Source organism: Bos indicus, chromosome 29 (assembly GCF_029378745.1).
Source record: "Bos indicus isolate NIAB-ARS_2022 breed Sahiwal x Tharparkar chromosome 29, NIAB-ARS_B.indTharparkar_mat_pri_1.0, whole genome shotgun sequence".
NCBI lineage: Eukaryota > Metazoa > Chordata > Mammalia > Artiodactyla > Bovidae > Bos > Bos indicus.
In genome coordinates, this window is record NC_091788.1 from 47,991,008 (window position 1) to 48,004,184 (window position 13,177).

Genomic DNA, 13,177 nt, shown 5'->3' on the forward strand with positions numbered 1-13,177 from the left:
GCGCTGACACGGGAAGGCCCCCCGGGGCTGGATGGCAGGCTTTCGGACTCACCTGGCTGCTGGGGACTGGCCCGGGTCCCTGCCGTGTGGACCTATTCAAGGCCTGGCTTTCCTCGGAACACCCTCTGAGAGCGAGAGCGCGGGGTGTAGCCCAGGGCCTTTCACACCCCGGTCTCGAGGCCGCACACCTTCACTTCTGTTCGTGAGAGTGAGGTGCGAAGTCCTGTGTCACTCGGGCTGAGCAGGAGTTGCGCCCTCTGCCTCTTGAAAGGAGGAGGATGGAAGAATTTGTGGGCCCCTTTCTAAACCCACGCAGCCTGAAGGACAGTAATGAGCAGGGAAAGGAGACCAGAGTGTCCGAGTTGTCCGAGGTGGGGGGGATGATCGTGTGTGAACAGGGTGGCCGGCGAGGTGACACCAGGAGGGTGACCTTGAACCAGAGACACAGGCAGGAAGAGAAGTAGCCACTCGGAGACAGATAAAGGGTCGAGTCAACCAGTGGGGACAAGGGAGAGAGCGGGCCGCGTCAGGGAGGACCCGGGCTCAGGCCTGAGCAGCTCAAGGCCGGAGCCTGTTTCCTGCGGTGAGGAGGGCTGCCGGGCAGGAGCTCAGAGCTGGGCCTCCGCCCTGTGGAGGTGGACGGGCCTGTCCAGGGGACGTGATGGTCAGCAGCTGAGTGTTCCAGCCTGCATCCGGGAGAGGACTCACTCAACGCAAGGTGGACTGGGGTTGCGGGCATGCCGATGGCATTTAAAGGCATGAACACGATTAAGTCACCAGGCGGGTTCCAGTGGAGAGAGGTGGGGTGCAAGGGTAGAGCCGGGGGCGCCCCACTTCCCGAGGCTCAGTAGGGTGCAGGGGGCTCAGGAGGAGCCCCCGGGAGGGCGGGGCCTGGACCCGAGGGAGAGACGTGCTGGGCAGGTGGCGGGGAGGCTTGCTAACGTGGGGTCCTCAGAGCCCCCGGGAGTGCCCTGTGGGGTGGGCACACCGCCTGCTTGCAGAGACTGGGCGGGGAGGGGGACGGTAGAGGCCGCTCCTGGGGAGCTCTCAGAGACCCACGGTGGGCGCTGCAGGGAGCCCTGGAGGAGGAATCTGCTGGTTCCCGTGTGTGATTTTAAGGCAGGAGAAGGGAGAGGACGTGCTGCCCGGGCTGATGGGGGTGAACCTGTAGGCAGAGAAGGGTGTGAGCTGTGGGAGGGGGCAGGCGGCACGGGGCCCAGCAGGCACTCTCCGTGTGTCCCTGATGACAGAGCCGCCTTGCGGTGTGAGGGGCCGTCCCCCAGGACAGCCCAAGTGCCTGCGCCCCTGGAGGAGAGCGCGGGGGCTGGCCCTCCTGTCCCCCGGCAGCCCCCACTCACCCCTGTCTGTGCATGCTCAGAGCAGCCTGGAAACAGAGGGCTGGGAACCCGCGAGGACTGCACTCACCAGTGATGACCGCCGAGGTGGTCGGCGGCTGCGGAGCTGAAGGATGTCTTTTTCTTCCTTTCCTGCAGCCTGGCTGATGGATGTATTTTTTTAATTTTCGGTTTTTGTCTCTGACTCCATCAGCCCATCCTTGTGAATAACCTCATAGGATTGCCTCCCGTCCACACTAAGACCTGAATGTCACCAGGCCGTCTAAGAACTGGATTCTCCTCCTGCCCGTTTCTTGAGTACTGCTCGCTTAAGAGATGGCAGTGTCTCATGAGCATGGCCTGCTTATCCACAGTCAGGGCTTCCATGTAACTTGGGTTCCGTCCCTGATTCCCGTGAGCTGCCCTGAACGTCGCTGACGAGCTGTGGTCCTCTCGTGCACAGGTGCAGACGCTGAACGAGCAGGACTGGGAGCGCGCGCAGCAGGCCAGCGTGCTGGCCAACGTGGCCCAGGCGTTCGAGAGTGACGTGGACGTGTCTGACGGCGAGGGCGACAGGGACGCCCTCTTCAGCTCGGCCGCTCTGCTGTCGCCCAGCGGGCAGGCTGATGCCCAGACTCTGGCCATGATGCTTCAAGAGCAGCTGGACGCCATCAACAAAGAGATCCGGTGGGTGTGCCCGAAACTCGGCTCCTCTGAGGACCTGTCTTGTCCTCAGAGAAGTCTGAGTGTTCCACAGGAAGAAAACTGACCTCAGGTCTGCTTCAAGAGTTTTCGGTTCCGAGATTGCCCTTGATTATAGAGCTCGGTCAGCCGGGGTGTTCTGTTCATGGTGTGGTGGCAGCACTCTGTGTGGGGGGTCGTGGGGTGCCCCTCCACCCACTCTGAGCCCCAAGGTGGGCGAGGTGCCGAGGCAATGTCCCCTGCGGCCCATGCTCCCTCCTGCGTCCCTCAGTGCCCCCCACGTTCTGGTGAAAAGCCACCTGGAACAGAAAGCTGGGGTCTGGGGGGTTGGCAGATTGCCACTCGGATCTGCATCTTCCTTTCTAGGTTAACACAGTGTGAAAACTGGCTCGTTGTAGGACAGTGGTCCACGGACATGTGCTTGAGTTTTTCTCATCAGTGTATTTAAGGTGTTTTCTTTAGACGCCATCTTGGCAGTTATAACAATTTACAAAACAGGGTAGACTCCAAAGGCCTGCCTCGTGGTGAGAAGGGGGCCTCGGGTCTGGGTGCAGCCGGGTGGCTGGGGGCCCTGAGGCCTACCCGGTGCCACACAGCCGTGCCCCCGTCCCCAGTGTGTGTTCAGAGTGGCCGCAGGCCGGTGAGCCTGCGCGGGACCTGGCAGAGCTGCTGCTCAGATGGTGCTTGTCATGCCAGCCCAGGCCGAGATGCCCGATCCTGTCGGCCGAGTGCAGGGGGCACGGGGGAAGGGCAGGGGATGAGTGGCCAACCAGCAGATGCAGGTGGTGCCACCTGCGCTTCTGACGCCGTGGATGGACTGCTCGTGGGCCGCGCTGGAGCACAGACGGACTCAGAGAGATGTCTTCCCCGTCCCCACAGGAAATATGGAACGGTTATGTATTAATATTTTTACAGCATATTGTCAGGTGAAAGTGATTTTCCCTTATGCAACAAGTTGATTTGATGTAAGTGGTAAATTCTGTCCATCAACTTATTATCAACAGTGAAAAACTTTCAGGATGTATAAGTAGAAATGAAACTGGAGAGGTTACAACCTGTAAGAACCTTGTATTTTAATATGAAAATCATTTTATTTGCATAATCAAGTATTTAAACTGCTGTATAAAATCATCCACAACACATTAGGGGAGAAGAGCAGAAACCGTGAATCGTAGGTTAATGCAGCACAATTGACGTGAATCCAGAGAACTCAGTCAAGTGATGCGTTTGTCCAAATACAACTTTAAAAAAAGAGATCAACTCAGCCCTTCATCTGGTCTGGAGACTTGTGTTTAGGAACTCCAGCTTGTTCGTGAATTGCTGTTTTGATTATCAGAGTTCCTGATTCCCAGTGGAAAAAACTTGAGGTGCCGACATGCATCTCTGCCCTGAGATCAGGGAAGGTAAAGGTTGTCAACTTCAGGTATCTCCTCACAGGGAGAGAGTCGCCACCCAGGCCCTGTCAGAATGTTAGAGTAAAGAAGGAAAATCAAACGTGAATGAACAGGGGCCCCTTTGTAAGGCTCAGTGATAAGCTATTCTAAGTTAGACAATATTCAAAAGAGGCAAGGTTGAACCTTTTTGCTGAGATCTTAATTGAGCAACTTTCTGGAATTTGCTAATCGTGACAGTATGCAAGCCCCAAATTTGTTGTCCAGATACGTTCCTCTGCTGACAAAGGCAGGTGACGGGTTTTGTTCTATTTTAGGTTGATCCAAGAGGAAAAGGAGAACACGGAGCAGCGGGCGGAGGAGATCGAGAGCAGGGTGGGCAGCGGGAGCTTAGACAACCTTGGTCGTTTTAGATCAATGAGCTCCATTCCCCCGTATCCCGCCTCCTCGCTGGCTGGCTCCTCCCCGCCCAGCAGCGGGCGCTCCACGCCCCGAAGGATGCCACACAGTCCGGCGAGGGAAGTAGACCGGCTGGGCATCATGACTCTGGTACGTGTCTGCCTCCTCCCTGCCACGTCCCTCCCCCAGCAGCCTGGTTTTCCTTTCTTTGTTTGTTTTTTGTTTTTTCTCTTTTTACCCAGAAGAAAATCAGGTACATTTTTGCTACGCTCAGAGGTCTAAGATTTTTAAAACTGGCTAGTCTTTAATCATTCCGTAATTGCACAGCGACAAATTAGTCTTGGTATTTGGACCACTGGCTTAGCACGTCATCAGCCAGAGCCTGCCTCTGTAAGGTTGGGCCTGGCCTGTGCTGGGCACAGCAGCTGCAGGGAAGTTTCTGTTCTCAGGGAGCAGACAGCTTCGTGAAAGTAACCATAGGCAGCTCTCATGGCGTGGGAAAGCCGTGCAGCACGTTTTCCACTGGGGATGCCTGGCTGCAGGGTGCAGGGCCTGCGGTGGGAACAAAACCGAGAATCTGCACCGGCCTGCCTGCTGATGGACCTGGCCGTGCGCTCAGGCCAGCTCTGCCTGTGAAACCAGGTTAAAAGCCGGGTGCCCCAGGGCCCCAGGGAAGACGTCGAGCTGCCTCACTTTCCCGAGTCTAAAAACAGGATGACGCCCTCGGGCTTTTGGTGACAGAGTGTGCGGCTCTGTTGCGGCTTTCTTCGTGTTTAGCTGAGGTTTTCCGAGTGCGTTGCTGTTTACCCCGTGAATCATGTGTACAGCACTCTGCTTTGTAACTGCACCTGTAGTTATCACTTTTCTCTGTTACCACCCATCTCATGTTAGCCGCATTGTTAGCCAGCGTATAATTACGTTAACTGTGAATCCTTTTAATTTAATTTAATTTTAGCAGCACGTGAAGTGGCAACTAGTCCATCTTGTGGTCTTTTGACACTGTTTTTATGATTTGCATCATTGGCTAGTTAGTTGGTATTTACAATTCTTTGACGATTTCACTGTGGTTCCATGCTTGATTTCTGTCCGAGTGTTTGTAAAAGAATAGTTCTGTGTATGCTTTCCTTGCTGTTGGAGTTCTCTGACCGTGTGTCTGCTTTCATCATCGGTGTTGATTTCCTGTCTCATCCCGTTGTCTGTTGAGTCATCGTCAGTCCAGACCCCAGCCTCCCGCCCCCCGCCCCCGAGTCTGTAGTTACCCGTCCATCTCCCTCCCGTCCCCCCGCTTGCTCTGGTCACGGCAGTGCTGTGGTCCACAGCGTGTGTCCCCTCAGTGGGGTTTCTGCTCTGTCTTCATGTCTCACTAAACAGTGTTCTTCACCCATAGCAAGAAGTTTGAACCAGCGTATCACTGTACAGTTACAGCATAGTGTAGATGCGTCGTGCACTACGTAACGTGGAATTCATGCATGAGACTGCTCGCATAAGGAGGTGGCCCTCCAAGTGTAGCAGTAATGGACTCCTGCCACAGCGGCCTTTCAGTGTTGTGTTTGTATTTAAGCCTGTAAACCTCATCAGCTTTTGCACGGTTAACGTCTCTACTAGACTCTTACAAAGCACCTTCTATGGTTCACGAAACGTGGAGCCTGCACCTGCTTATGCTAGCTTTCATTCTTACATATTTTCCCAGGGAATCTGCTTTAATAAATTTATTTTGAGAAGTTTTAAATCAAATTCTATGTCAGGATTTTACGTTAATGTTCAATAGGTGGTTAGATTTGTTCAGTGTTAAAATAGGTATTATGGTAACTTCCTCCTTATCAGTTAAATTACTAATTTAAAGTATAACATGTTTTTTATTAAAAACTAACTTATAGAGAAGTTTGGCTGAGAATAGACAACTGTTAAGGCCTTTTGTGGTACAGAATGCTGTGCTTTAATAAATCATGATGTTGTAATAGAATGCTGTGCTTTAATAAATCATGATGTTGTAATAGAATTGTATCTTCCTGAGAAATAATTTATAGTGTTTCTCTAGTAAATCTTGAATAGATTATTTAACTTCTGTGGTCAAAAAAAATGTTCTGTTTCCAGTCACGCGCTCTCTAACTCTTCACCTCGTTACATGTTTGCCGGCATTTTTGCTTTACTGTATTTGCCTATACTGATTCTTGAATTTTTAGCTTCAAAGTCACAGTAAATCTGGTTTCTCTTCATTTCTTTGCATGCATCTGTCAGCCTAGTGATTTAAGGAAGCATCGTCGAAAGGTAAACTAATTTAGTAATTTGGCTTTAGTTTCCCTGTGAAGCATTAAAGAGTCCTTATCGCTTAATGTGCATGAACACCGTGTGGTTATGTCCTGGTGAATAATTGACGTTTTAATGGTGGTGATGAAACACCCACCACTGAAAATGTGCTGATGGTTCTGTTGGAAATAGGTCATTCGCTGGGACAGTTGTAACAGTTTGCCTCTCTCCCACTTGTTTGCCTTCTGATCATCTCATGCTTGTTTATAATAGACATAGTATTATTTATTATATTTAAAATGTTCTTTACTTATTTTTTCTGGCCATGCTGCACAGCTTATGAGATCTTAGTTCCCCAACCAGGGATCAGACCAGCGTCCCAGCAGTGAACGTGCCAGGTCCTAACCTTTGGACCACCGTGGCATTTCCGCTCAGTGTTTTTTAAAAGAAATGACTGAATCAGAGCCATAGATGTTAGATTTGGGGGAAGCCAGTTCAATGACGGTGGGTAGCAGTGTGCAGGAGACTCTGCACCAGGCCCCGTGTCCATTGCTCTCCCTGTCTGTCATCTAATCCCGCAGACACCAGGCGAGGTCCAGGCTGCTGCTGTCCCCATTCAGCAGCCATGGGCACTGAGGCAGAGAGGCCGGGCACCCTGCCCAGGCTCACACACCCAGCAACTCAGTGCGAACTGGTCTGATCAGAGCCTGGACCCTGAACCATGGTGCCGCCCACTCGCTCTCCTCCCGAGGCTCCTTTCTCCATCACGGCATCCCTGATGGAGGGAGCCTCGGGGGAGCTCAGGGCCTCTCCCCTCGGGTCACTTGGATGAGCCCCGTTGTTGAAGTACACTGCCCCGAGGGCTGGCCTTCCTGTCCCTCTCCCGCTCCCAGCCCGCTGACCGAGCACTCCTGGGCCTTCCCGCAGGACTGGGGTGGCCACGCTCCAGTTGAGGCAGCTCAGTGCCCGGGAGCCCTTCTGCTGGGCACAGCAGAGCAGCGCCGTCCCCCCGGGGTTGGTGACCTGGGTGTGCCGCTCGCCCGCTCTGTAGCCTGCTTTGCTCTCCTGTTCAGTGAGGACACGGCACTGCCCATCCTGGCCACGTGGGCACCAGTGGGGTGGCTCCCATCCTGGGGGAGGGCGGCAAGGCTGCGGACCCAGAGGCCTTCCTCGGGAGGAGGCCGGGGAAAGCGCTGGCCGCGGGCCCCAACTCTGAGGCAGATGTCTGTCTCCATCGAGTCCACAGTCAGCCCAGGCGTGTCACTTCCCTGCTCTGTTCTCTCTGGTTTTCTAGGTTTTATAAATGCTTATTTTAACTTGAATCTGAGATTGATCCCTGTTCAGTTCCACGTGGATAATTTCTAGCCTTTGTAGCCTTCTGTTGTCTTAGGGTTGTTGTTGGAGCTCAGGGGAGGGTGCCCAGTTCATCCAGCTGCTGTTAAATGAGTTCGGCAGGATTTTGCACTAAGTCACTGTGTTGTCACCAAGCTCCTGTGGGGCTGCACGGGATCAGTGTTCTTTACAGAACCCACTAAAAAAGGCACAGGTTAGTTGGTTAAAACAGCGCACTCGTTGTGTATGAAAACGCTTGCCATGCCTGTTCCCTCAAACCTCCCCTGGCTTAGTCACACACCCACGTGTATCAGTGAGACCTGCCTGGACCCTGAGGGCTTCATCTGTTCCCCACACTGTTGCCCCCACCGTCTTTCCTGTCCCCACACCCAGGACCAGCGGAGAAGCTGGGAGTCGAGGAGAGAGCATTTTTTTTTAATTAGTTGATTTTTTAATTGAAGGATAATTGCTTTACAGCATTTCGTTCTTTTCTGTCAAACCTCAACGTGAATCAGCCGTAAGGCACACATGTATCCCCATCTCCCTCCCCATCCCACCCCTCTAGGTTGATACAAGATCGTCTCTTAATTAGACCTAGGGGTGCTTTCGGAGAAGGCAATGGCACCCCACTCCAGTACTTTTGCCGGGAAAATCCTATGGTCGGAGGAGCCTGGTTGGCTGCAGTCCATGGGGTTGCTAAGAGTCGGACACGACTGAGCGACTTCACTTTCCCTTTTCACTTTCATGCCTTGGAGAAGGAAATGGCAACCCACTCCAGTGTTCTTGCCTGGAGAATCCCAGGGACGGGGGAGCCTGGTGGGCTGCCGTCTGTGGGGTCACACAGAGTCAGACACGACTGAAGTGACTTAGCAGCAGCAGCAGGGGCGCTTTATGTAAACCACAGTGAGCGAATTACACTCGAACTGCGTGTAAGCCCTTCAGTGGGCAGCCCCCAGTCTGTATGTTACCGAGAAATACAAGCCAGGCACATGGTGTTCGCATGGAGCGGTTAGGCACCTTTTCTGTGTTTCACTCGTCGTCATGGGCTGTGTTAACCTGCGCATCACTCAGGATGATCTTGGGGGGGGTGGTACAGAAAGGTCTGGGTGGCTTTGTTGAGAGGTATCTTCCTCTTGCCAGTGGTCTTTCTGAGCTGCATCTGCTGATGAGCACCGTCCTCTTCATCAGGGCAGTTCATGCCATGCAGGGCTCATGGTGCCGGTGTGGCTCTGCTGTCCTGCCCAGCGGGGCTGTCCGCTCGCTGGATTCCAGGGAGGCTCCCATCCGCGGTCTCTGCACTCAGTTGGGGGCTCCCGCTGCCCCACGGCCCCACTTGGCTTGACCAACACAGTCCTTTAAGATGGTATTAAGCTAGAACAAGGCTTTTTTTTTGTACTTGGCAGAAAGCACATCTAATAGGTTTTCAAAAACGTTTCTGGTTATAATGTTAAAGCCTGTGTGATCGCCTTTTTCAACACAGCCCATTGTTACCCGTTTTACGCTTACCTCCCTCAGCTGCCAGCTTCCCGGGAAGAGGTACGAGATGACAAGACCACCATCAAATGTGAAACCTCACCCCCCGCCTCGCCGCGCTCCCTTCGGCTGGACCGGCTGCACCCGGGGCCGCTGCACGCAGCCAGCCACGAGGACATCAGGGACGCCCGCAAGTACGCGTCCCGCGAGTCCCGGAAGGGCGGTTTAAAGGCGTCCCACGGGGCTCAGCGCCTGTTTGTAGTGAGCTTCAGGTGCCGGGGGGAGGAGCTCAGTGGCCTCAGTGATGTTAGAAAACCTCCGTCTCTACGGATTGACTGCTGGGGGAGCTTTCTTCCTGCTCTTGCCAGAGGTCTGCCCAGCCCGGGGCGCGTTCTGGCGGTGACGGCTCCGTGCCTCTTGGATGTGCTCTTGAGGTCCCTCCCTTTCCCTCAAGGGTCTCCTCTCAGGAGCCTGTCACCCCTGTGACTGTCACTGTCCACATTCAGACCGCCGCCTGCCGAGCTCCCGGTCGCCCTGTGGAAGGCAGGGGTCGCTTGCCTTCTCCAGGAGCCTTGTCACCCACCGAGCGGTGACCCTGAGGGAGGGTCGGGGCGCCCTCTGCCCCAGCTGGTCTCGAGTCGAGGCCTCCTTGGGGGAGAGCTCGAGTCAGGGAGTCTCAGCTTCCCAGGGCGATTGTCTATGTCCGGGAGCCTGCGTTGCTCGTGGGGAGTGTGGTTGGTGAAGCAGACTCCACTGTCTGTGCGAGGTTGCGGCGTGGGTGTGGCTGGGAGGCCGGTTCCATCAGTAGCTCGTGTGGAGGCGTGTGTGTGTGTGCACAAGGGCGCTGCTTAACGGGTGTTCTCTCTCCCCGAAGCTCAACGGGCTCTCAGGACGGCCCCGTGAGCAACCCGAGCAGCAGCAACAGCAGCCAGGACTCGCTGCACAAAGCCCCGAAGAAGAAGGGCATCAAGTCCTCCATCGGCCGCTTGTTTGGCAAGAAGGAGAAGGGCCGGCCCGGACACCCCGGCAAGGAGGCGTTGGGGCCCGGTGGGTGCTTCACTGTGGAGGGGAGGGCTGCAGCGTGTCCCTTCCGCGAGGCCCCGCCCCGCCCCCACGAGGCTCCTGTCACGCACGCTGGGCATCCTCCTGGGAGCAGGAGCGGAGGAGGCCCCTGTCTTCATAGTGGGTCCGTCCACCCCGCATCATTCAGGGTCTCCCGGGCAGCGGAGCCTGCCGCCCTGGGCTCTTTTCCCCTGTGGTGTCATCCAGTCAGAAAGTCGGCCTCCAGCTCTCTTCGCTCTCCTGCAGCTGGTCACAGAAACACCTGCCTTGGCCACGCTGACTTCCTCTTAACGTCTCGACCACTCTGCTTCTTTGTAGCTGGTATTTCGGAGACAGAAAACTCATCTCAGGATGCCCTCGGACTCAGCAAATTGGGAGGACAAGCTGAAAAAAATCGGAAACTTCAGAAAAAGTAAGCTTTTTGTTTCTCGCCGACCTCACTGAGCAGTTTTCGGTTGTTCCTCATGTTGAACTGTTTACTGATGAATGTGGCATCCTGCTCTGGATGTGTATTACCTTCTGAACGCTGAACCCAAAGCCTTCCTGAAACTGCACTTTCCAGAGGACTTAGAGCATCTGGGATTCGGGAAGGACTCGCACGCAGGCTTCGGGAGGTTGTCTGACGGGGATGGTTTGGGGGTTACGCCTGAATCCTGGCTCCTCACAAGTGAGCTCTGGGGCGTGGGGAGCTCAGCTTCCTTGCGCCTCAGTGTTCCCGTCTGTGAGGTGGGAGTCATCCTGGTGCGTCCCTCAAGGGCTTTTACGAGCATCTGCTGTGCAGGTCACCTGCGTAGAGGTGACGAGGCGCCTCAAACAGTGCCAGCCCCTGGTGTATGGGTGCCCATGGCTGGGAGTGAGGGTGGCCCGGCGGGGACTTGTCGCCAGCTCTCGGGAGCCCATGGCTGGGGGCAAGGGCGGCCCGGCAGGGACTCGTCGCCAGCTCTCAGGGGAGCCTGTGGCTGTGGGCGAGGGCGGCCCGGCGGGGACTCGTCTGCAGCTCTCGGGAGCCCGTGGCTGTGGGCGAGGGCGGCCCGGCAGGGACTCATCGCCAGCTCTCAGGGGAGCCTGTGGCTGTGGGCAAGGGCGGCCCGGCGGGGACTCGTCAGCAGCTCTCAGGGGTGCCCGTGGCTGGGGGCGAGGGTGGCCCGGCGGGGACTCGTCGCCAGCTCTCAGGTTGGCGCCTCACGCCAGCAGGCCGACAGGAAGTCACTGTGTTGCCCTTTTTTCTCCCCTCTGATAGGTTCTGTATTTTTATCTTAAATGGACTGTTTTGTAGTCGTACTGAGTTTTGATTCTGAGCTGTCACGGTTCTGAAGGAGGCAGTAGCAGGGCAAAGCTTCCTGCAGAGGAGCCGGGCGTGGCGGTGCCCCCGCGTCGGGCAGGGGTGTGGTGTGAGCTCGTGTCTCTGGGTGCAGACCGTGCTCCGGGCAGCACAGGTTGTGTGTTGAGTGACACCTCCCTGACCAGAGATCAGGAGGCGACTGAGCCTGTCCCAGTGAGCTGACAGGTGAGCGAGAGGCCTGAGCGCCTTGTAGCCTCGGGTGACAGTGAGCCTGTGCGTCGGGAGGTGATGGTAAGGTGGGAGTCCTGGGCCTCGAGACGGGGACGCCGCGTGGGCTCTGTGGTCAGGCTGACAGCGGGGACGGCCGTCTGGCTGCCATCGGGCACCTCGAGAACCAGCGCTGGCCTGGACCTGGGCCGGCCCGGAGCCCACGGGGCCCTCCTCCAGAGCCCGTTTGCTGCCAGCCCTGGAGTTGCCTGCTCGTTTTCTTTTGTGAAATGTGCCTCATTTTAGCTCTCTTCTCAGAAACCCCAGTTTCCTTGCCTGAAATAACGTTGGTGAAGTTCCGAGTGAAGTGTCTCTGTGGTTGCTCACGACAGTAGGAAGGGATACTCAGTCTTTGGTTCCTGTAAGTGGAAATTTGAGGAAGCCACTTAACAGCAAAATCTGACATGAATGTTGCTGTGTTTGAACTGCATAAAGATGTTTTAGAATAACTTGGGGTCAGTGTTTTAGGATAACTCGGAGTCATTACCACTTGGTTTTTTGAAACTTAAAATGCAGACTAGGCTTTTTGCCTCCTGGGACCGCGTGACGAAAATTTGTCCTCTGGAATTTGCTGATGTGTTTTATTTCACATCCTCATATTTAACTATCACAGGGACACTGAGTTTGCGGCCCTCTGGTCCTCCCACCCCGCTGCTCCCCAACATTCGTATTTCACGTGTGAGCCAGTGTCACGTCAGTTGGCCAGAACGTGTCACTGTTTCACGCGCTTAGCTTGTCGTTCTCAGGAGGTATGCTTGAGCCCTCGAGAGTATGAGCAGAAAGGTCTGTTGGGTTGTTTTCCCCAGCACGTGACTCAGTTACGTGTGGGGTAGGAGTGTGTGTGTGTGTGCGTGTGTGTGTTGCCTGGTAGGCAGGTTTCCCTGGAGCTGGGTGTCACAGTGAACATCTAAGTGTGTGCGTGTGCGCGTACGCGCAAGCGGGTTCTCCTTTGCTCTGTTGCCACGTGTGGCATGGATGTTCTAGGATGTTCTGGTGGCTTCACAGAGAACAGTTCAAAGTACAAAGACTTTTCTGGCCACAGTGGGTAATCTCAGTTCTGTCAGTCAACCAGAGACAACACTGACTTCAGGGAAAATGCCATATTTATAAATGTGAAAAAATATTTCAGTTTTCCAGAAAAAACATCATTTGAATATAGTTTAACATTTATAGCATTATAGATGTGAGAATCAGTTTGTTTTTCAAAACTATTTTCTTTCTATTAAGCCCCAGTTTGTCTCAAAGGTATTCTTTTAATTGCTGAATTTACGCAGCCAATATTGCATCCACTTGCAGAGGGTTTTTGAGGGTTGGTGAATCTCACATTTTCACGTTCTGTGGAAACTCCCAGAGAGAGCATGGCAGGCGCAGCAGGCACTGGACATGCTCTGAGGAGTGGAGGCCACGGCTGCCGGCACCGCCCACGACCCTGCGGGTCACCGCAGCATCCTGGGCGTGCAGGGACTCCCCCAGGCATCACGTACCTCCTGCTCTGAATGCTGTCTTTCCTTTTCCCCCGGTGGACGCTGTCGTGCGCCAGCTCGCGGGGAAGCCGAGTCAGCAGGTCTGCTGAGCTGTGTGTGTCCCGAAGCCTCCCCGTGGGGCTCGCCCCAGCTCCAGGCTCTGAGCTGCACAGCGCTGCAGGAGTGGGGCCCGGAGCGGTGTTGGCCAAGGGGAGCCCAGCGATC

The 13,177-nt window shown here is 55.0% G+C and overlaps 1 protein-coding gene across 8 annotated transcripts in view; it reads left to right on the forward strand.

Moving 5' to 3' along the window:
• PPFIA1 (PTPRF interacting protein alpha 1) overlaps positions 1-13,177 on the forward strand; it is a 78,169-nt gene that overhangs the window by 47,365 nt on the left and 17,627 nt on the right. For all 8 annotated transcript variants that reach the window (XM_070782775.1, XM_070782773.1, XM_070782774.1 and 5 more), the window contains 5 exons: positions 1,798-2,021; positions 3,745-3,976; positions 8,921-9,072; positions 9,753-9,925; positions 10,259-10,352. In XM_070782775.1, the coding sequence (XP_070638876.1) occupies positions 1,798-2,021; positions 3,745-3,976; positions 8,921-9,072; positions 9,753-9,925; positions 10,259-10,352 (875 nt within the window). The remainder of the gene's footprint in view (positions 1-1,797; positions 2,022-3,744; positions 3,977-8,920; positions 9,073-9,752; positions 9,926-10,258; positions 10,353-13,177) is intronic.